This window comes from Bos taurus, chromosome 4 (genome assembly GCF_002263795.3).
Source record: "Bos taurus isolate L1 Dominette 01449 registration number 42190680 breed Hereford chromosome 4, ARS-UCD2.0, whole genome shotgun sequence".
NCBI classification, from domain to species: domain Eukaryota; kingdom Metazoa; phylum Chordata; class Mammalia; order Artiodactyla; family Bovidae; genus Bos; species Bos taurus.
Window position 1 is genome coordinate 86,468,993 of NC_037331.1, and position 21,498 is coordinate 86,490,490.

At 36.8% G+C, this 21,498-nt stretch overlaps 1 protein-coding gene across 7 annotated transcripts in view; it reads left to right on the forward strand.

Moving 5' to 3' along the window:
* Nucleotides 1-21,498, forward strand: part of PTPRZ1 (protein tyrosine phosphatase receptor type Z1) — a 209,875-nt gene that overhangs the window by 167,802 nt on the left and 20,575 nt on the right. For 4 of the 7 annotated variants that reach the window (XM_010804404.3, NM_001192272.4, XM_024990491.2 and 1 more), the window contains exons 14-18: nt 7,908-7,999; nt 10,682-10,767; nt 16,973-16,993; nt 17,161-17,257; nt 21,173-21,255. In XM_010804404.3, coding sequence (XP_010802706.1) covers nt 7,908-7,999; nt 10,682-10,767; nt 16,973-16,993; nt 17,161-17,257; nt 21,173-21,255 — 379 coding nt within the window. The remainder of the gene's footprint in view (nt 1-7,907; nt 8,000-10,681; nt 10,768-16,972; nt 16,994-17,160; nt 17,258-21,172; nt 21,256-21,498) is intronic. The other 3 variants (XM_010804405.3, XM_024990492.2, XM_010804403.3) reach the window with 1 other exon arrangement.

Sequence of the window (21,498 nt, forward strand, 5' to 3'; positions counted from 1 at the left end):
AGTTTTATTGTTTCTAGTCTATCATTTAGATCTTTAATCCATTTTGAGTTAATTTTTGTGTGTGGTGTTAGAAAGTGTTCTAGTTTCATTCTTTTACAAGTGGTTGACCAGTTTTCCCAGCACCACTTGTTAAAGAGATTGTCTTTTCTCCATTGTATATTCTTGCCTCCTTTGTCAAAGATAAGGTGTCCATAGGTACGTGGATTTATCTCTGGGCTTTCTATTTTGTTCCATTGATCTATATTTCTGTCTTTGTGCCAGTACCATACTGTCTTGATCACTGAAGTCAGGCAGGTTGATTCCTCTAGTTCCATTCTTTCTCAAGATTGCTTTGGCTATTCGAGGTTTTTTGTATTTCCATACAAATTGTGAAATTATTTGTTCTAGCTCTGTGAAAAATACCGTTGGTAGCTTGATAGGGATTGCATTGAATCTATAGATTGCTTTGGGTAGTATACTCATTTTCTCTATACTGATTCTTCCAATCCATGAACATGGTATATTTCTCCATCTATTAGTGTCCTCTTTTGGAGAAGGCAATGGCACCCCACTCCAGTACTCTTGCCTGGAAAATCCCATGGATGGAGGAGCCTGGTGGGCTGCAGCCCATGGGGTCGCTAAGAGTTGGCACGACTGATCGACTTCACTTTCACTTTTCACTTTCATGCATTGGAGAAGGAAATGGCAACCCACTCCAGTGTTCTTGCCTGGAGAATCCCAGGGATGGGGGAGCCTGGTGGGCTGCCGTCTATGGGGTTGCACAGAGTCGGACACGACTGAAGCAACTTAGCAGCAGCAGCAGCAGTGTCCTCTTTGGTTTCTTTCACCAGTGTTTTATAGTTTTCTATATATAGGTCTTTAGTTTCTTTAGGCAGATATATTCCTAAGTATTTTATTCTTTTCGTTGCAATGGTGAATGGAATTGTTTCCTTAATTTCTCTTTCTATTTTCTCATTATTAGTGTATAGGAATGCAAGGGATTTCTGTGTGTCGATTTTATATCCTGCAACTTTACTGTATTCATTGATTAGCTCTAGTAATTTTCTGGTGGAGTCTTTAGGGTTTTCTAAGTAGAGGATCATGTCATCTGCAAACAGTGAGAGTTTTACTTCTTTTCCAATTTGGATTCCTTTTATTTTTTTTTCTGCTCTGATTGCTGTGGCCAAAACTTCCAAAACTATGTTGAATAGTAGTGGTGAAAGTGGGCACCCATGTCTTGTTCCTGACTTTAGGGGAAATGCTTTCAATTTTTCACCATTGAGGATAAAGTTTGGTGTGGGTTTGTCATGTATAGCTTTTATTATGTTGAGGTATGTTCCTTCTATTCCTGCTTTCTGGAGAGTTTTTATCATAAATGGATGTTGGATTTTGTCAAAGACTTTCTCTGCATCTATTGAGATGATCATATGGCTTTTATTTTTCAGTTTGTTAATGTGGTGTATTACATTGATTGATTTGCAGATATTGAAGAATACTTGCATCCCTGGGATAAAGCCCACTTGGTCATAGTGTATGATCTTTTTAATGTGTTGTTAGATTCTGATTGCTAGAATTTTGTTAAGGATTTTTGCATCTATGTTCATCGCTGATATTGGCCTATAGTTTTCTTTTTTTGTGGCTTCGTTGTCAGGTTTTGGTAGCTGAAATCTCTTAATGCTAAGAGTAGTCAGAGAAAAAAGGAGCTTGGTGGGCCAGAATGGACAGCATAAATGAGAAATGTTGAGCTTGAGCTGGATAGGATTCACAAAGAGGAACTAAAGGAGAAGGGTGTGCCAGGCAGGGTCCCCGCAGGTAGGAAGGCTGGAAAGGAGGGATGAGCTGTGTGTGTCTGAGACTGTGGGGTTGGATCATCTAGCTGCATGTGGTTGTATATTGGTTGACTAAGGTAGACTGTTGCCATGAGCAGCCATATTTCATATCTGACTTCTTTTGAAGAACAGAGTAGACTGCAGACTATAGCAAACAGATCATGCTTTTGTTATCATGAATGGATTAGGAGTCTGTTGTGTCCATAACATCATGCAAACAAAACTGCTTTCTTTAATGATTCCTGTAATCACCAGTGCCTCTTTTGACAGAAGATTTCATGTTTAGCAGAGTACCACCAGCACAGTACCTAATGCATAAATGTTTGCTCACCAAGAATTCATATTGCTTTCTTCTTACTCCCCACGGGACTTGTTGGCCAGACTTCTTACCAACACTCATGTCATGTTTGTTCAGATTACTGTTTTATATCTAAGCTGATTTTCCCTGCCAAGTCAATTTTTGAAGTTAATGGGAATTGAAGTTAGACAAACATAAAATAGGGTGGGAAATGAGATCATATTCTATTTCATAGTAAATAGTGTTAGAATAAATTTCAGTTAAAGTGTTAGATAGTTTATAGTTAAAAGGTTGAAGTAATTAGAATGAGTTTTTTAATCTGTTACTTAATATTCCAAGTTTATTTTCTACAAAATTGAAAATCAGTGCCTTATTTAATATGATTTGAGATTTCATGGTAAAGTCAAGTCTGGAGTGGTTTATATCTTTTGTTATTAGTAGGCCATTCCATCCATACTTATGTGGATAAAAAAAGATGAAATTGTAAGTTGGAAAATACTAATTTGACCTTCCTCCATGAAATGTTTCTGTTCTCCTTACAAATAACACATATAATTTGAGTACAGAGTGTTAGTTTAAAATATGAACACTCTTAGAGTTTTATGTATATATTTTATATCTAATAATCAAACGTCCTGATAAAATTTGTTACTCTTACTTATCCATTTACAAATTTAACATAACTGTCCAACTCACGGCCATTTGAAGTTAATTCACTCCCAAATGTAACTTTTTACATCAGTGAGACAAATACACTAGGAGTACTATTTGCTAAACTACAAAATGACAATGGCAGTGCATTCTTCACAGTTTGTCTGAATTATTCACATCCAAGGGTAGCTGCATTTCTGAGCAACATGATTTCATTCACCAATATGGAAACATTTTAGACCTTTGTGCAAACTATAGCCTGTAGAAAGGTTTAAAAATCTAATGACATACCAGCAAGACTCTTAATACTAATAGTAACACTGTCCTTATAAGTTTTTCCAGTTTATATATTAAAACACTTCTCTAACCTAATTCTTTAGGAGAAAAAATAATCACAAATGGTATGATAAATCCTCTCTTTTGCCTAATTTACTTAACTCAAAGTGGTCTCTTATGTTTGGTATAAACCTTAAGAGAAAGCATGCCATAGCAGGAAGGCAGAACAAATCAGAGGTGATAAAATCTGGGTCTCTTTTCCAGTTCTGCCCAACATTTATTATATAGCTTTGGGCAAGTCACCCATCTAGGAATTAGTGTCCTCTTTTTACTATTTGGGGGAGAGATTATCTTTTAGATTGGAGTCAGATTTTCTTCAGGGTTTCTGTGATGAGTACAGCATAATGAATATTGTTTCATATTTGTGTAAGGATCCAAAAACTGGAATAATAATTATACATTTCTAGCTTTTAATTCCAAATAATGTGATGAAAGGTGTAAATTAAATAATCAGATTAACATTGATTGATAGGACCTATGTCTACAAGTTTAAAACAGTCATCACTTTTTTCTTCATGGCTGAGTGATAATTAGCAGGAGACGGAGTTACAAACACTTAGCACATAGACGTGAAGACACTCACTGCTGATACAGAACAGATGGACCATTGATACCAAATCTTGTCATACATTAAATAATATGCCTTGAAATTATTTTCCAGATGTTTTAAGGTATAATTTACATGAGCCAAATCATAAGTTTCCAAGACACAAAATTATTTCCATAAGAATAACTTCAAAAAGTTCACTTTAAAGATGACAAAGAGAAAATTTTGGAGAGCTTTTTTTAGTAGTTAGAATATGAAAAATACCAAAAATGTGTTCAAATAAACAGCACTCCATCAAAAGCAATATAGAACAGAGTTTTCCATAGGCACCCTTATTCTGACTGGAGAGAGTGGGAAGAGAAACAATATAATTTTTCTCTTGATATTAAATTTAAATTTGTGGGTCATTGGTAGCTACCATCCAGAATGGAGGACTCCAGTGCCACGCTACCTTTTATATAGAATGTCACCTCCTAGGTAAGACTGTACCATAAAGAGTTCCTAAGCCACATACAGATGCTCTTCATCCAGAATGAATCCTGTACTATTTTAATTGTTTCCTACTTTTAAGCTTATTGGTATGATTTATAAGATTCTTTTGTTACCTGTTAATACAAGTAACATTACTAGACCACTTATTTTCTAAAACCAACAAATGTTTGATTACATAGCTGAAAAGAGGAGCTGGAATTTACTACAAGGAATATTAGCAACATCTTAAACCTTGGTACTGATATGTCTTAATTTGCCTTTTCCCATTTTAAGAGATATTGCCTTCTTCCCATTCTCTCAGACACATCCTCCGTCTAGGCATCCATCCATCCATCCATCCACCCATCAATCCATCCTTCTCTAGCTGTATATTCTACCTCTTCCTCCCAAATGTTTTGAAATTTTAAGTTAATCTCATTTGAGGCTCCGGTAGGCAAGAGAGTCTAGGATGCATCTGTATACATTATGGTTGGTGGAATTCTACTGGAAATTCTACTGTAAATCCATCTAATCATTCAACATTTAATACCTATTGCACTCCTGGCATTGTATTTAAAATTGGGTCTACATAAATCAAAAGACATGGCCCCATCTTTAAAAAATATATATAATGAGGATAAAGGCCCAAAACAAATATACTACAAAATGATTACTTTTACCACCAATTAATTAAAATATTTAAAATAAATTGAAGGTCATTCTTGGATTAATTAAGCGTATTTTTCAAAGCAATCTTTTTAAACAAGAGTGTGAATGGACGTTTGTGTTCATTATAATAGAAACAGAAAGTGGAGTGCAAGAATCTGCTTAAGAAATGAGAGGCTGTTTCACAGAGAAGATGCCACTGAGCTGTCTTTTGAAAGGAAATATTTGCATGGCACATTAGTGACCGAGGCATTTTGGTCAAAAGAAGAACCATGTTTAAAGCAGGGAGAAGAAATAACTGAGTTAGAGCAGGCAAGACATGTTCAGTGATCTACAACATTTGTTATTGAACATAAACTTCAAGGAGAAAAGTCAAAAAAGGTTTGGACCACAGATAGGTAGGGTTTAGGTATTTAAAGATTTGGATACTACAATCTAAAAATCTGTAAGATAGAGCTAAAGCCAATATGTCAAAGTAAAAGGGAGATAGGTTTGAGGCTCAATATAAGAAAAATATCAACAGTAAGAGGCGTTACATTGGAACAGGAGGGTCTCCTCTTTGGGTACCATTTGGAGATACTTACAAGGGATTGATGTTCGGGTTAGTGTAAGAAATGTGTAGTAGCTAAAGATGATTCATAGAGAAGTAAGCTCCTTGTCACGGAAGGATTCAAACTGAATCCTTTTTATATGTCAGAGATGTTAGAGGAAGGACTCTGATATTAGCTGTGATATTGCACTAGGTCCCTTAAGGTATTAAATATTTTACAACTCTAAGATTCATTGAAAAATAAAAGCCCTTTCAACTGGCTTTTGCAACCATATTTTAAAGGAATCAAAGAGATTTTTAATCCTGTGATCTTAAAAGCAAGTATCAAATCCAGTGTCTCCCTATCAGTGGGGCAGAAGATACTACATCTGTGGTTGCACAGATGACCCACACTTTCCTGAAGTTTCTGCTCCAGACTGGTGTCAGTTCTGCTCAGATGTGGATTTTCAATAGAAAAGAATCTTTGTCTTGAGACCTGTGGCCCTCCTCTTTCCATTTCTCATTACTCTGCCAGGCTTCTTCCACTCTTCAGGATATGAGCCTTGCTTGGGGCCTTTTTGCCCCACATCACAGTTGATGGTACATGCACTTGTCTTCCTCCTACATCACCTCTTCCCTGTCGAAGACATTCGTGTGTTCTGTCAATTATCTGTACTCTCACAGGTTTGATTATGATTATACTATCACAGCAGATAGCTATTTTTTTTTGCTGTGCACATCATTACCTTTGGATTTGTTTTTAAACTTGTGACATTAGAGTTATAAATAAACTATATAATTTTGTACTATTGATACCTATGGCAGTGAATTCATTGAACAAATATTCCAGGGCACCTATAACACGCCAGACATTATTATGAGGACTAACACTACATTAAGACCAAGTGTCTTGCCTTTTGTTGGGCTTCACAGGTTGCTCAGTGGTAAAGAATCTGCCTGCCAGTGCAGGAGACACAGGAGATGTGGCTTCAATCCTTGGGTCAGTAATATCCCCTGGAGAAGGAAATGGCAAACCACTCCAGTATTCTTGCCTGGAAAATTCCATGAACAGAGGAGCCTGATGGGCCACAGGCCATAGGGCTGCAAAGAGTCAGACACGACTGAGCACGCACGTGGATCTTTGCTTTTGGGGGACTTACATTCTGGTGAGGGACGACCAACTAAAATTATGAACGATGAATAAACAAATGTATAAATAAAGTATTTCAGAGAGTGATAAGTGCCATAAAACAAGCAAAAAAGGGGTAGAATAGTGACTTAGCCAGAGGGGCTTATAGTTTTATTAATAGCTTAGGTGGTCAGAGGACTCTCAGAGGAAGTGGCATTTAAGCCAATGTGTAAGTGATGGGAAAGAGGCAAGTGGCCAGAGGGAACACCAAGAACCACAACCCTGGGATAATATTGCAGGACTTCTTGGAAAGAGAAAGGGATGACCAGTGGGTTAGAGCCTAGTGGTTGCAGAAGAAGTAATAAGAGATGAGACTGCTGGTGGGGATATGGAGGGGGAACCAGGTTACAGAGGGTCTAACCGCCCTTGCTGAAATAATGGAATATCGTTCTTATTCCAGTGGGAAACCATTGAAGAATTTTATGCAGAGAACTGATTATTGAAAGAAAATATCACAATTGAAGTGTGTCATATAAGAACAAATGTTAAAGTTCATTAGGATAAGTATCTTGTTGCTTGGATTTTTCAAATGAAAAACGAGATTGGCACTTTCACTCAAACAGATCTTTCCATTTAAACTTAACCACTTATGAGTAATGCTTCAAATAAATTAAATGACCCACATCAAAGAGTGTCATTAGCAGTTTTAATTATCTACATTTTTTAATTAATGATAGTTTGCATTAGTTTATAGCAGCAGTTGGTTCTTTGCTCTTCTCAATAGTTTGCATGAGCTCTTACCAGATGTTACTCTTATTATCTAAATGAAAATAGATTCAGGTGACCTTGTAGGTCATAGTTGTGGTTGATTCCAAATATATTCATTCTCAAAACCCTCATCAAGGCTAGCATCTGTTGGAGAGAAAATCACCCCTGTTTTTGGTTACACGCTCATTATTTCTTCACTTCGTTTTGTCCTTACGACAGTGTCACACTTGTAATATAAAGCTGCCTTTTTTCATCAAAATGTTACCATAGTGGAAATTCACTTCTACCTGGTCATTCCTTGCTAACTTTTGCTAGCAGCTGAATAGCCTCAGAACGGCATGATCCTTTAAATATTGAGTGAAAAATAGCTTTGGATAGGCTATCTTTTCCACTATACAGCAACAGTAGAAGAGCAGCTAGGGTATTGAGCTATCCTACTCCTTGGCACCAACTGCAAGTTCAAGTGTTACCTTTGCTTATAGCATGTCTGATACCTGCTCGCTCTTCGCATCTGGAACAGGTAAAACTGAGATAAATTTGGAGGCTGTAAAATTCTTTAATACCTGTGTTTTGTAAAAGTAGGTGATAGATTTCCACTTATGTTTTTTAATTCTGAAGATTTCTGTCTTAATTTTTAAGCATCTCAGAAGTTGTCTTCTTGTCCATTCCAGCTAGTAGTATAAATTGCCTTCTTTTCTTTCCAGGAAATGTTTCCAGACTGCACATTTTTATTTAGAGGACAGTACGTCCCCTCGAGTAATATCCACACCTCCAACACCTATCTTTCCAATTTCAGGTAATAGCTTAAAGTGTGACCCGGAGTAGCTGGTAGATGTTAAATGAAAAGCATGATGTTGGAAGGTTTGTCCTTATTGAAGTACTTTGCAAATGCTATAATGTAGATTAGTAAATGTCTGTGTTGCCTAAAATATTATGTATCAGGCATTCAGGTTTTTAACTTGTTAATTTTGAATATTCTTAACCATACAGGTGATGTGACAAAATAATTTATAGTTGTTCAGATGTTGTATGTTAAAGAACATAAATATTTATAGCAATAATATATTAGTAAGGAATAATGCTGACTTTTACTCATTTCAATTACTTTAGTGGATATCTAAACACCAAAAGTCAGACTAAATCAATGCAGTAAGGACGGACAGGACAAAACCCACAAAAATAAGAATAAACTTTAATTTCTTTCTGATTATCTGAGTGAATGTGGGAAAAGTTTTCTTAACTACATTAGGGGAAAATAAAGAAACTATATAATAGTGAAGGTAGAAGAGAAACATGAGCACAAAGAAAGTGTGGTTGCCTGAAATATGTGAAGTAAAAGTGTCAGACCGTTGAATACCTGGGAAGCATCAACTGCTTTATCAGAACTTACCTAGTTAACAATATTCAAGAATTAACAGGAGTCACTTTAAGACTCTCACTGACTCTGGAAATCACATTGTCACTAAGGTCGCAGACACTTGTTGAATTAACATTTTATAACATTTCAGGATGAAAAGTGGTAACAACAAAAAGTTGTCTAGACATGTGGGAATTAAGGAAGAAGAACAGGAGGACAGAGGATGATACAAGGACAAGGAGACCAGGGAAAGCAAAAGCAAACATTCCTCTCCGTGTCTTTGTACAGAAGTCTCTTTTTAAATTGTCTGAGACGCCGTATGTTACTGCTTGAGGTGCACATTCTACAGGATGTTATCTTCTGAAGTCTCATGCGATTTAAAAAACAGAAAAATAAAACAGAAGCATTTTCATTGTAATTTTCAACAGACGTAGGAGTTAGACCTGTCTTGCTCTTTCACCTCTTTTATCGACTTTGTGTATTTAACCACCAGTGTTTTATTGGCTTTTCCAGTTTATATTAAAATTCTGTCCTTTCTTTTAGTACAGTACCATTTCTTATTAACATGCTTAGAATTTTTGAGACTGATTGCTCTCAGTTATCTGTTGGGTTTAGTTCCCTTCATTGTCAAACATACCTCTCCTACATACCCTGTCAGCATGGGTAAGCAAATTAACTCTAACATTATCTAAAGTCCAACACAGTTTATTATTAACAATAAATAAAATAATCCAAAATTGGGTTGTCCAGGAAATCCAGAACCCCCTGTCCTATTTCTCAGAAGAATGGTGATCAAGGGCATCTCCTCCTTTTGTCTGCTTAGCTCTCAAAGATGCACTCTTGAGCACCCCCAACATATGCATACGTTCATGTGAAATCAGAAAATAAAAAGATAAGCTAGTCTCACCTACTTGCAGACCAATTTGTAAAAGAAATTACTGGAAGACATGATAGCAAGTGAGAAGTAATCAATTTGCTCATGGAAAGAGGTTAGCTCTGCTGAGGAATATCCATGGGTTTGACAGAGCTTAGGACTAATGATTTAGATGTGACAAGTTATTTCTGTTTTCTTATCTAATTATAAAAGCTACTTCTAGGCAAGGTGCTTCTGTAGGTGTGAAGGTGGAATTACACCTTTGTCTAGTGTTTCTTAAGCTTAACTTGCTAATTCAATTTTAGTATTCAGGTACACTTATCTGAAAGAGAACAGATGGATTCTAATTTTTTTTTTTAAATCAACAAATTCTTGGTAACTGAAGCTTAAAAATATTAAATGGCCTAGATGCTGAACATCTGTTGATGTAAATAACTGTTTCTAGTGAAATGTGTTTGATGTTTCCTTGTCAGAGATATCACTTGTGAAGTTGCACACTGTGAACTAGTAATATGTTTAATCTAAGAAAGCCTTTCCAGGGGGGAAAAAAGAGAAAAGACAGAAACAGGTAAAAAAATTGGCCCCTGCACAATTAATTAACAGGTCCAGTGACTTTGTTTACATAGCATTTTTTTCAAGTTAGAATTCTTGAAATTTTACAGATTAAAAGTCCCAAAGGTTCTTGACAGTATACTTAATGAATAGTCTGCATATAAATGTTTTCTATTATTTATAGAGAAAAAGAAAAAATATTTTCAAATGTAAACATCTGACAATTTAATGGAGAGACTCTAAACCGTACAATTGTATAAAACTGAAATTGCACTATATATTATGTTAAATCCATAGTAAAATCGAAAATAGATTATTTCTGCATTTTTTCCCCCTAGAATTGACAGGCAACTCCCACTCATGTTAAAGAAAATTAACCATAAAGCGATGCAGTCCATTGGGTGTTTTTTATAACGTAACATTGAAAATTAATTATTTTCTCTTTAGTGTATGAAAGGAAAAGATTCCTGATCAAATCAGAATTCTAAAATGCAGGTTATGATTAATAGTAAATGTAGGGAAAACTGATAATTGTTGTTTATTGTTTCTCTGAACATAGATTCAGTTGAGATTATAGGAATAATTGAATTTTGAAGTTGTTTTAGAAGGAAGCTCTTTATAAATCCCCACAAATGAGAGGCACATTTATTTCTGTTGAGTTATCCTTTCCAACTTAATTTTTTTTATTCACTTAGATGATGTTGGAGCAATTCCAATAAAGCACTTTCCAAAGCATGTTGCAGACTTACATGCAAGTAGTGGGTTTACTGAAGAATTTGAGGTATGATTTTAATATGTCTCTTTTAAACAGTATGGAAAATAGTAATTTTTTGAAATTCACCAATAGGCTGTTTCTTGAATTGAAACCATTTCCATTCTAGTGAAATTATTATTTCCATAATCAGTTATGTGTTTAGGATATGTGTGATAGTTATATAATTTAGCAAATTGGTTTTCCATTTTAAAATTCAGTTGTACTAGTTGGAAACACAAAACCATGTTTAATTCCCATAAAATCAGAAAAATACTATAGTATTCTTTTTTTAATCTGAATTGGTAACACTGATTCCTTTTAATTTTCTAAACCATATAGATTATAATAAACTAGTAAATTTCATAATTTTGAGCCAAAGTACATACAAACTCCTACCTATAAGGATTACAAAAGTGTAAATGCAAAAACGCTTATTATACAAGGCATAATAAATATTACCCAAGGTAAAGTCCCATCTTCTCAAGAAAATACGCATTTCTAAAAAACATTGGAACTTCACAATCACTGAAAATTTTTCTAGTAGTAGTCTGTAAAACACTCTTAGATGGTAGGCACAGGGAAATTTACTGCAAGTTTATCAAGGCCCACTGAATTATCAGTTAATAAGATTTTTCAGAATAGTGTGCCCTCAGCCAACAGTTACCAGTAAAAACCACAGCATAAAGTCACCTTCGTTGAGCACTCCCTACATGTCAGTCATGGTACTAGATACGTCTACAATCAACGTTCACCCAATTCTGGAAGTTATTTGTTTTTATATCTAATCATATTGATGAAAGCATCTTCAACAAAAGTTAATTATTAACAACCAGTAAACAGCATGGGCTTCCCAGGTGGTGCCAGTAGTAAAGAACCAGTCTAAGAGACGTGCGAAGATCCTCTGGAGAAGGAAATGGCAACCCACTCCAGTATCCTTACCAGGTGAATCCCATGGATAGAGGAGCCTGGAGGGCTACAATCCATAGCCTTGCAAAGAGTTGGACACAACTGAATGGACTTAGCACCTATGAATGTGTAATCTCCATCTTCCTCACTCTTATGAGGATTTAGGATTGAAGGCATTTGGAGCTCACCTGGATAATATAGTATAATCTCCCTATCTCAAGTATCTTATCTTAGTACATAGCAGGGTGGGGCTTCCCAGGTGGCTCAGTGGTAAAGAATCTGCCTGCCAAGCAGGAGATGCAGGAAGTTCAGTTCAGTCGCTCAGTCCTGTCCAACTCTTTGCAACCCCATGAACCGCAGCATGCCAGGCCTCCCTGTCTATCACCAACTCCCGCAGTTTACTCAAACTCATGTCCATTGACTCAGTGATGCCATCCAACCGTCTCGTCCTCTGTCATCCCCTTCTCCTCCTGTCTTCAGTCTTTCCCAGCATCAGGGTCTTTTCAGATGAGTTACCTCTTCATATCAGGTGGCCAAAATATTGGAGTCTCAGCTTCAACATCAGTCCCTCCACTGAACACCCAGGATTGATCTCCTTTAGGATGGACTGGTTGGATCTCCTTGCAGTCCAAGGGACTCTCAAGAGTTTTCTCCAACACCACAGTTCAAAAGCATCAATTCTTCAGTGCTCAGCTTTCTTTATAGTCCAACTCTCACATCCATACATGACTACTGGAAAAACCATAGCCTTGACTAGACAGACCTTTGTTGACAAAGTAATGTCTCTGCTCTTTAATATGCTGTCTAGGTTGGTCATAACTTAAGCGTCTTTTAATTTCATAGCTGCAGTCACCATCTGCAGTGATTTTGGAGCCCCCAAAAATAAAGTCAGCCACTGTTTCCCCATCTATTTGCCATGAAGTGATGAGACCAGATGCCATGATCTTAGTTTTCTGAATGTTGAGCTTTAAGCCACTTTTTCACTGCCCTCTTTCACTTTTAACAAGAGGCTCTTTAGTTCTTCTTCACTTTCTGCCATAACGGTGGTGTCATCTGCATATCTGAGATTATTGATATTTCTCCCAGCAATCTTCGTTCCAGCTTGTGATTCATCCAGCCCAGCATTTCTCATGATGTACTCTGCATATAAGTTAAATAAGCAGGGTGACAATATACAGCCTTGACATACTCCTTTTCCTATTTGGAACCAGTCTATTGTTCCATATCCAGTTCTAACTGTTGCTTCTGTCACCTGCATATAGGTTTCTCAAGAGGCAGCTCAGGTGGTCTGGTATTCCCATCTCTTTCAGAATTATCCACAGTTTATTGTGATCCACACAGTCAAAGGCTTTGGCATAGTCAATAAAACAGAAATAGAAGTTTTTCTGGAACTCTCTTGCTTTTTCGATGATCCAGCAGATGTTGGCATTTGATCTCTGGTTCCTCTGCCTTTTCTAAAACCAGCTTAAACATCTGGAAGTTCACAGTTCACATATTGCTGAAGCCTGATTTGGAGAATTTTGAGCATTTCTTTACTAGCATGTGTGGATGCTGCTGCTAAGTTGCATCAGTCATGTCCGACTCTGTGTGACCCCATAGACGGCAGCTTACCAGGCTCCTCCATCTGTGGGATTCTCCAGGCAAAAGTACTGGAGTGAGTTGCCATTGCCTTCTCCGTACTAGCATGTGAGATGAATGCAGTTGTGCGGTAGTTTGAGCATTCTTTGGCATTGCCTTTCTTAGGGATTGGAATGAAAACTCACCTTTTCCAGTCCTGTGACCACTGCTGAGTTTTCCAGATTTGCTGGTGTATTGAGTGCAGCACTTTCACAGCATCATCTTTGAGAATTTGAAATAGCTCAACTGGAATTCCATCACCTCCACTAGCTTTGTTTGTAGTGATGCTTCCTAAGGCCCACGTGACTTCACATTCCAGGATGTCTGCCTCTAGGTGAGTGATCACACAATCGTGATTATCTGGGTCATGAAGATCTTTTTTGTACAGTTCTATATGTTCTTGCCACTTCTTCTTAATATCTTCTGCTTCTGTTAGGTCCATACTATTTCTGTCCTTTATCGAGCCCATCTTTGCATAAAATGTTCCCTTGGTATCTCTAATTTTCTTGAAGAGATCTCTAGTCTTTCCCATTCTATTGTTTTCCTCTATTTCTTTGCACTGATCACTGAAGGCTTTTTTATCTCTCCTTGCTATTCTTTGGAACTCTACATTCAGATGCTTATAGCTTTCCTTTTCTCCTTTGCTTTTCACTTATCTTCTTTTCACAGCTATTTGTAAGGCCCCCTCTGACAGCCATTTTGCCTTTTTGCATTTCTTTTTCTTAGGAATGGTCTTGATCCCTGTCTCCTGAACAATGTCACGAACCTCTGTCCATAGTTCATCAGGCACTCTGTCTATCAGATCTAGTCCCTTAAATCTATTTCTCACCTACACTGTATAATCATAAGGGGTTTGATTTAGGTCATACCTGAATGGTCTAGTGGTTTTCCCCACTTTATTCAATTTAAGTCTGAATTTGGCAATAAGGAGTTCATGATCTGAGCTACAGTCAGCTCCCGGTCTTGTTTTTGCTGACTGTATAGAGCTTGTCCATCTTTGGCTGCAAAGAATATAATCAATCCGATTTGAGTGTTGACCATCTGGTGATGTCCATATGTAGAGTCTTCTCTTGTGTTGTTGGAAGAGGGTGTTTGCTATGACCAGTGCGTTCTCTTGGCAAAACTCTATTAGCCTTTGCCCTGCTTCATTCCATATTCCAAGGCCAGATTTGCCTGTTACTTCAGGTGTTTCTTGACTTCCTACTTTTTCATTCCAGTCCCCTATAATGAAAAGGACATCTCTTTTGGGTGTTAGTTCTAAAACGTGTTGTAGGTCTTCATAGAACCATTCAGCTTCTTCAGCATTACTGCTCAGGGCATAGATTTGGATTACCATGATATTGAATGGTTTGCCTTGGAAACAAACAGAGATCATCCTGTTGTTTTTGAGATTGCATCCAAGTACTGCATATTGGACTCTTTTGTTGACTATGATGGCTACTCCATTTCTTCTAAGTGATTCTTGCTCACAGTAGTAGATACAATGGTCATCTGAGTTAAATTCATCTATTCCAGTCCATTTTAGTTCACTGATTCCTAGAATGTTGATGTTCACTCTTGCCATCTCCTATTTGATCACTTCCAATATGTCTTGATTCATGGACCTAACATTCCAGGTTCCTATGCAGTATTGCTCTTTACAGCATCGAACCTTGCTTCCATCACCAGTCACATCCACAACTGTGTATTGTTTTTGCTTTGGCTCCATCCCTTCATTCTTTCTGGAGTTATTTCTCCACTGATCTCCAGTAGCATATTGGGCACCTACCGACCTGGGAAGTTCATCTTTCAGTGTCCTGTCTTTTTGCCTTGAGAACCCCATGAACAGTATGAAAAGGCAAAAAAAAGGAGATGCAGGAAATATAGGTTCTATCTGTTGGTCAGGAAGATAGCCTAGAAAAAGAAATGGCGATCCATTCCAGTATTCTTGGCTGGGAAATCCCATGGACAAAGGAGACTAGCAGGCTGCAGTCCATGGGGTCGCAAGGAGTCACAATTGAGCATTCAAGCAAATAGCAGGGCTGGGATTGAAATCTAACACTCTTGTCCTTTCCAGTCTAGAAATCAGGGGCTCCCCAGCCCAACCTCAGCCTCTCCAAGTACTCAATCGACGTCCCTCTTTGAAGCCCTTTGAGATCTGACCCTGATCAGAGGCTATACCACAGTACCTAATACACCCCGCAACTTCTTCCCATGAATCAGATCCCCAAGAGCATAGTTATGGAAGGAAAATGACAGAGACTAGAAAGCTTTAAAATACCAAAGGAAAGATAAATGAAATATATGTTTTCACTAAATTAAAAACAGTAAAAGCCAGCTAATTTAATCTTAAAAGAAATCTAAGTCATAGTTGTATTGAATAAGAAAGTACTATGAGGTGACTAAATAAAATGGAATAATATGAAGAATTATATTTTTAAAACATCAAATTATTTTTTCCTAACATAACAGAGGTTACTAGGTGGTGCAATATGAATTTACAGAAACTATCAGGCATCGATCAAACAAAATCCTAGTTGCAAAAAGAAGAATATGTTAAGGATGGGTCTAACATTCAAGATGTTAAAATCCATAAGGAAAAATAGACAATTTATTGTAAAAGTTGCTGATAGCATAAATACAAAAGTAGATACACAGTTTTCATAATTATAAAATCATAAATCATTTTAAATAGTATTAGGCAGTTCATGATGATTAAATTAATAAAATAACCTTACACTTTTACTCAAAAAGTGTATTCTTAATTCCATTGCTCCTAACTCATTGATTGAAGAAAGCTTTTTATTAACTTAATAAGTAGCTTAATAATTAGTAATTCTGTACCTTTTAAGTGGGTCATATATTAAATTGTTTTTAAATTTAGAATCAGAATGACTTGCTGCACAAGAGGCCTTGGGATGCTTCTTTAGTAAAGGGCTGAGCCATTTTGCCAATGAATCAGATTTATATTTAGATTGTATATTTTCTCAAAAATTATAAGGCTTTCATGTTATTATCTTAATGTGTACTAAATAATTGAAAATTCCAAACTAATATATTTAGATAGAAGATATACCTTAGAAGGATTTTAATTCTTTTTAAAAGCTAAATGGCAGGAATAATTTTTCTCAACTCATTGAGGTTTAATTTTAATTAATAAGAAGTCTACTAATTAAGTATGTAGAAAGTTATACTATTTAAATTTTATTTCCAAAGACATAATATATATGATAAAAAACTTTAGGAGATGTCTAATGTGTTGACAACTCTAAATCTGTTACAAACCACCTAATTAAGGATGCTGTTTAGTCTTAAAATTACTCAAAATCAACAACAAAAAAAGTATCACTAATTCAGTTTCAATTAATTCTATCATGATCAAATACAATTGTATTTGAATATTAGCAAATCTGACTCATATGTCAAAATGTGTCATCAAATATGTGGTTTTTCTCATCAACATTTTAAAAATTCATCATGTTATTATACCACTGTCCCCTTTTAAAAGTGCTTTTTTTCCTTTTACATGATTTTAAGGTACCAAACTGTTAGAAATTTTGATTTGCATGCAACTGTTTGAAACATTCTGTTGTGTTAGTATTTGACAAATGTATTTATTGCATGATCATGGTTTTCCATTGTAAACCTAATATGAACACTTTTTTTTCTCATTTGTCGTGTGCTGTGGAATTTGATTTCTTTACTTTTTTGGCATTCATTCCCTCATTAGACACTGAAAGAGTTTTACCAGGTAAGGCATTATTTCACTGCATTTTCTTATAGCCAAGAAATAGTTGATATAACATGTAAAAATTTTTTTTGATAGATTGTTTTGTTTGTTGTCTTCCTTAGTGTATTTTAAGGCACTTTGTTTGAAAGGATGTGTATTAAAATGTTACCCATGCAATTTCTTTACAGGAGGTGCAGAGCTGTACTGTTGATTTAGGTATCACAGCAGACAGCTCCAATCACCCCGACAATAAGCACAAGAACCGATACATAAATATTGTTGCCTGTAAGTATATCCTTCACTCAACTCTGACCTTATCATTGCAGTGCTTTTAATTCAGTGTCCTGAAGTTCTCTGACAGTGAACCTCAGTGAATCTGTTTCAGGACCTTTGTATCAGGACGTGAGACTTGTGTTAGATAATACATATTGTTTAACTACTCCAGCTTAAATGCAATTAATGACATCTGTTTCTTTTGAACAAAATAAACTCATGTTTTAATCCAGTCCTTTCTTCAGACCTCATAGCCTGTAAATTTGTTCTTATGTTTTCTGTCATTGTTTGTATTCGTAGTTCTATTTTCACTTGAGATCCCCTTTATGTGAATTTACTAGCCAAAAGGGATTTTCTTTAGACTCTTTTTTTTTCCCTAACATTTCTGTTCCTCTCTTGCCATTCTCCCTGGGGGCTGATAAAAGGTTAGTTGGATTCTTTCTTTTTATTTCTTCTCTCCTTTTATTGTCTTTTTCTCCTCCCTGAATAGGTGTCTGGCTCTTTTCTTTAGGGCAAGTATACCTATTTATTTTCCTATGCAATTATCATGTTTCTTCCATCTTCTTACAGCATGTATTATTTACATCTGTTCCCTTTTATTTTCCTTTACATCCCCCTCATCTCTTGAAATCCATCTTCATTCTTCCCCAAAACTTCAACTTACTTCCTTTCTTACATATTCAGTAAGTCTTCCTAGATTTGTGTGAACATGGTGTTACAGCATGGTTGTTTAAATTCTGGTTCCATCCTAGTTTCTGGAATAGAAACTTTTATGATCACACTGGTAAGTAGTTTGCATAGATGTTGGTTTTTTTCCCTACAAGGTTTACACCAATTTTTCAATTTTGATAGAAGATTCTGCTTCATGTTTGGCCTCCTCAGTGGAAGCAACTGTCTTACTACATGTAAAAGCTCAACTGTATTCAATTGCTTCTTAGAGTGAAGTGGTTGTTAGACCATTCCCTCTACAAGCTAAATAGAAAATGCATGGGTGCATGCTAAGTTGCTTCAGTTGTGTTCAATGCTTTGTGACCCTATGGACTTTCATCCACCAGGCTCCTGTATCCATGGGATTCTCCAGGCAAGAATACTGGAGTGGGTTGCCATACCCTCCTCCAGGGGATCTTCTCAACCCAGGGATAGAACCCATGACTTCTTCACTGCAGGCAGATTCTTTACCACTGAGCCCCAGGGAAGCCCAAATAGAAAATCCCTACCAGTAATTAAGAAGGGGATGGAGATTAACATTTGTTGAATACCTACTATATGCCTGACACTGTAAATCTGTTATTTCAACTGACTCACTTTGCTATATAGCAGAAACTAACAAAACACTGTAAATCAACTCCAGTAAATCATACTCCAATAAAAATTAATTTTAGGAAGCAACCTAGATGTCCATCAGCAGATGAATGGATAAGAAAGCTGTGGTACATATACACAATGGAGTATTACTCAGCCATTAAAAAGAATATATTTGAATCAGTTCTAATGAGGTGGGTGAAACTGGAGCCTATTATACAGAGTGAAGTAAGCCAGAAAGAAAAACACCAATACAGTATACTAACGCATATATATGGAATTTAGAAAGATGGTAACGATAACCCTGTATGCGAGACAGCAAAAGAGACACAGATGTACAGAACAGTCTTTTGGACTCTGGGAGAAGGAGAGGGTGGGGAGATTTGGGAGAATGGCATTGAAACATGTATAATATCATATATGAAACGAATCACCAGTCCAGGTTCTATGCATTATACAGGATGCTTGGGGCTGGTGCACTGGGATGACCCAGAGGGATGGTATGGGGAGGGAGGTGGGAGGGGGGTTCAGGATGGGGAACATGTGTATACCCGTGGCGGATTCATGTCAATGTATGGCAAAACCAATACAATATTGTAAAGTAATTAACCTCCAATTAAAATAAATAAATTTATATTTTAAAAAAGAAAAAAATTAATTTAAAAAATATTTTAAGTGAATTAAATAAATAAATCTGTTATTTCATTTCATCCCTGAAAGAACCTGGCAAGATAGGTAATAACATTTCTACTTTACAGATGAAGAAAAAAAACAGAAAGTTTACCCAGTAAGACCCTTCAGCACCAAAATACAAAAATAGGTCAGCGTGGCATTGAAGCCATCTTTCCATGGCCATACATCTATTTCTGTGTACATTTCCTACATCTTTGTGAGCTGCCAATATCACCAAAGTATTACTATTCCAGAATATCTCATTTGTTCTGTATTCATTTCTTCATCCTTGAAAAAACTAATCTGCCCAGGGAAACCACCAAGTGTCCTTCTAGTGATGCTTTGCTTTCTTATTAAGCAGTTCCTCCAAACACAGTTTCTCTGTAGAACTGAAGTTATTCCAGAACTCCTCATTTCAACACATTTAATTATGACCATGCACTATATATAACTATGAGAAATGCTGGGCTGGAGGAAGTACAAGCTGAAATCAAGATTGCCGGGAGAAATATCAATAACCTCAGATATGCAGATGACACCACCCTTATGGCAGAAAGTGAAGAAGAACTAAGAGCCTCTTGATGAAAGTGAAAGAGGGGAGTGAAAAAGTTGGCTTAAAGCTCAACATTCAGAAAACGAAGATCATGGCATCTGGTCCCATCACTTCATGGGAAATAGATGGGGAAACAGCGGAAACAGTGGCTGACTTTATTTTTGGGGGCTCCAAAATCACTGCAGATGGTGATTGTAGCCATGAAATTAAAAGACACTTACTCCTTGGAAGGAAAGTTATGACCAACCTAGATAGCATATTCAAAAGCAGAGACATTTCTTTGCCAACAAAGGTCCGTCTAGTCAAGGCTATTGTTTTTCCAGTGGTCGTGTATGGATGTGAGAGTTGGACTGTGAAGAAAGCTGAGCACTGAAGAATTGATGTTTTTGAACTGTGGTGTTGGAAAAGACTCTTGAGAGTCCTTTGGAGTGCAAGGAGATCCAATCAGTCCATCCTAAAGGAGTTCAGTCCTGGGTGTTCATTGGAAGGACTGATGTTGAAGCTGAAACTCCAATACTTTGGTCACCTGATGCAAAGAGCTGACTCATTGGAAAAGACCCTGATGCTGGGAAAGATTGAGGTCAGGAGGAGAAGGGGACGACAGAGGATGAGATGGTTGGATGGCATCACGGACTCAATGGACATGAGTTTGGGTAATCTCCGGGAGTTGGTGGTAGACAGAGAGGCCTGGCGTGGTGCAGTGCATGGGGTGGCAAAGAGTCAGACACGACTGAGTGACTGAACTATGTACAAGTTACCATGGTCTTCATGCCTTCTTCACTGACAGTGCAGGATCCATGCCCTTCATTCTTGGCCAGTTGTTCTCCTGCCTCCCTTTGCAGTAGTTCCTCTTTGAGGTCTTCCCTTGAAAGAGCTGCCTGCTGTAACTAATCACAGAAACTCCCTGGAGCCCTCCTGCTTCCTTCTCTACTTTCTTTTACTCTGTCAGCCTCCTTTTCAAAGCCTGCATGCTACCATCCTTCCTTAGCTTGTTCTCTCCCCTTCACTGGCTCTGCAGTGTTCACAGCCCCAGTATCTACCTTTAGAAGCCCATCTAAAATGCCAACTTTAGGAGTCAACCTCTATGAAAAGGTTTATTTTCATCCCAAACCAGTGTTCCCCTAGGACTCTGCACTTCTCTCTTGACACCGAAACATTCTTCTTTGTGTATATGTCCATTCCCACCTTCTATATTGGAAACCTTCCTGAAAGAAATGGTTTTTGTTGTCATCTATATTTATCTATATTTTGTCATCTTTGTATCTTCCAGAAGCCAACTAAAGTACATGATGTTTGCACTGGTTTTAATTGTATTTGATAAATGATCATGTAAATGTAAATGACCTTTATGCTGAAAAGCAGTTCATGATGTAGTGAAATATTTTCTTTTTCTATTACAGATGATCATAGTAGGGTTAAACTCGCACAACTTGCTGAGAAGGATGGCAAACTGACTGATTACATCAATGCCAATTATGTTGATGTAAGCATATTTAAAATAAAATTTATGAAAATCATATTAGATTGTGAACATATTATACCAGAGTATTGTACACATAATAGTGCTTAACATATATTATGTGAAAGATAAAAAATACAAATCAGGAGTAAGAGATCCCATGGCTAAAGGTTTTCAGATTGAATGGCACTCAAGCTCTGGTTTATTTCCTAGGTGAGAGAGGGAATTTGGGCTGAGAATGTACATGCAAGGTAGGATGTATGTATT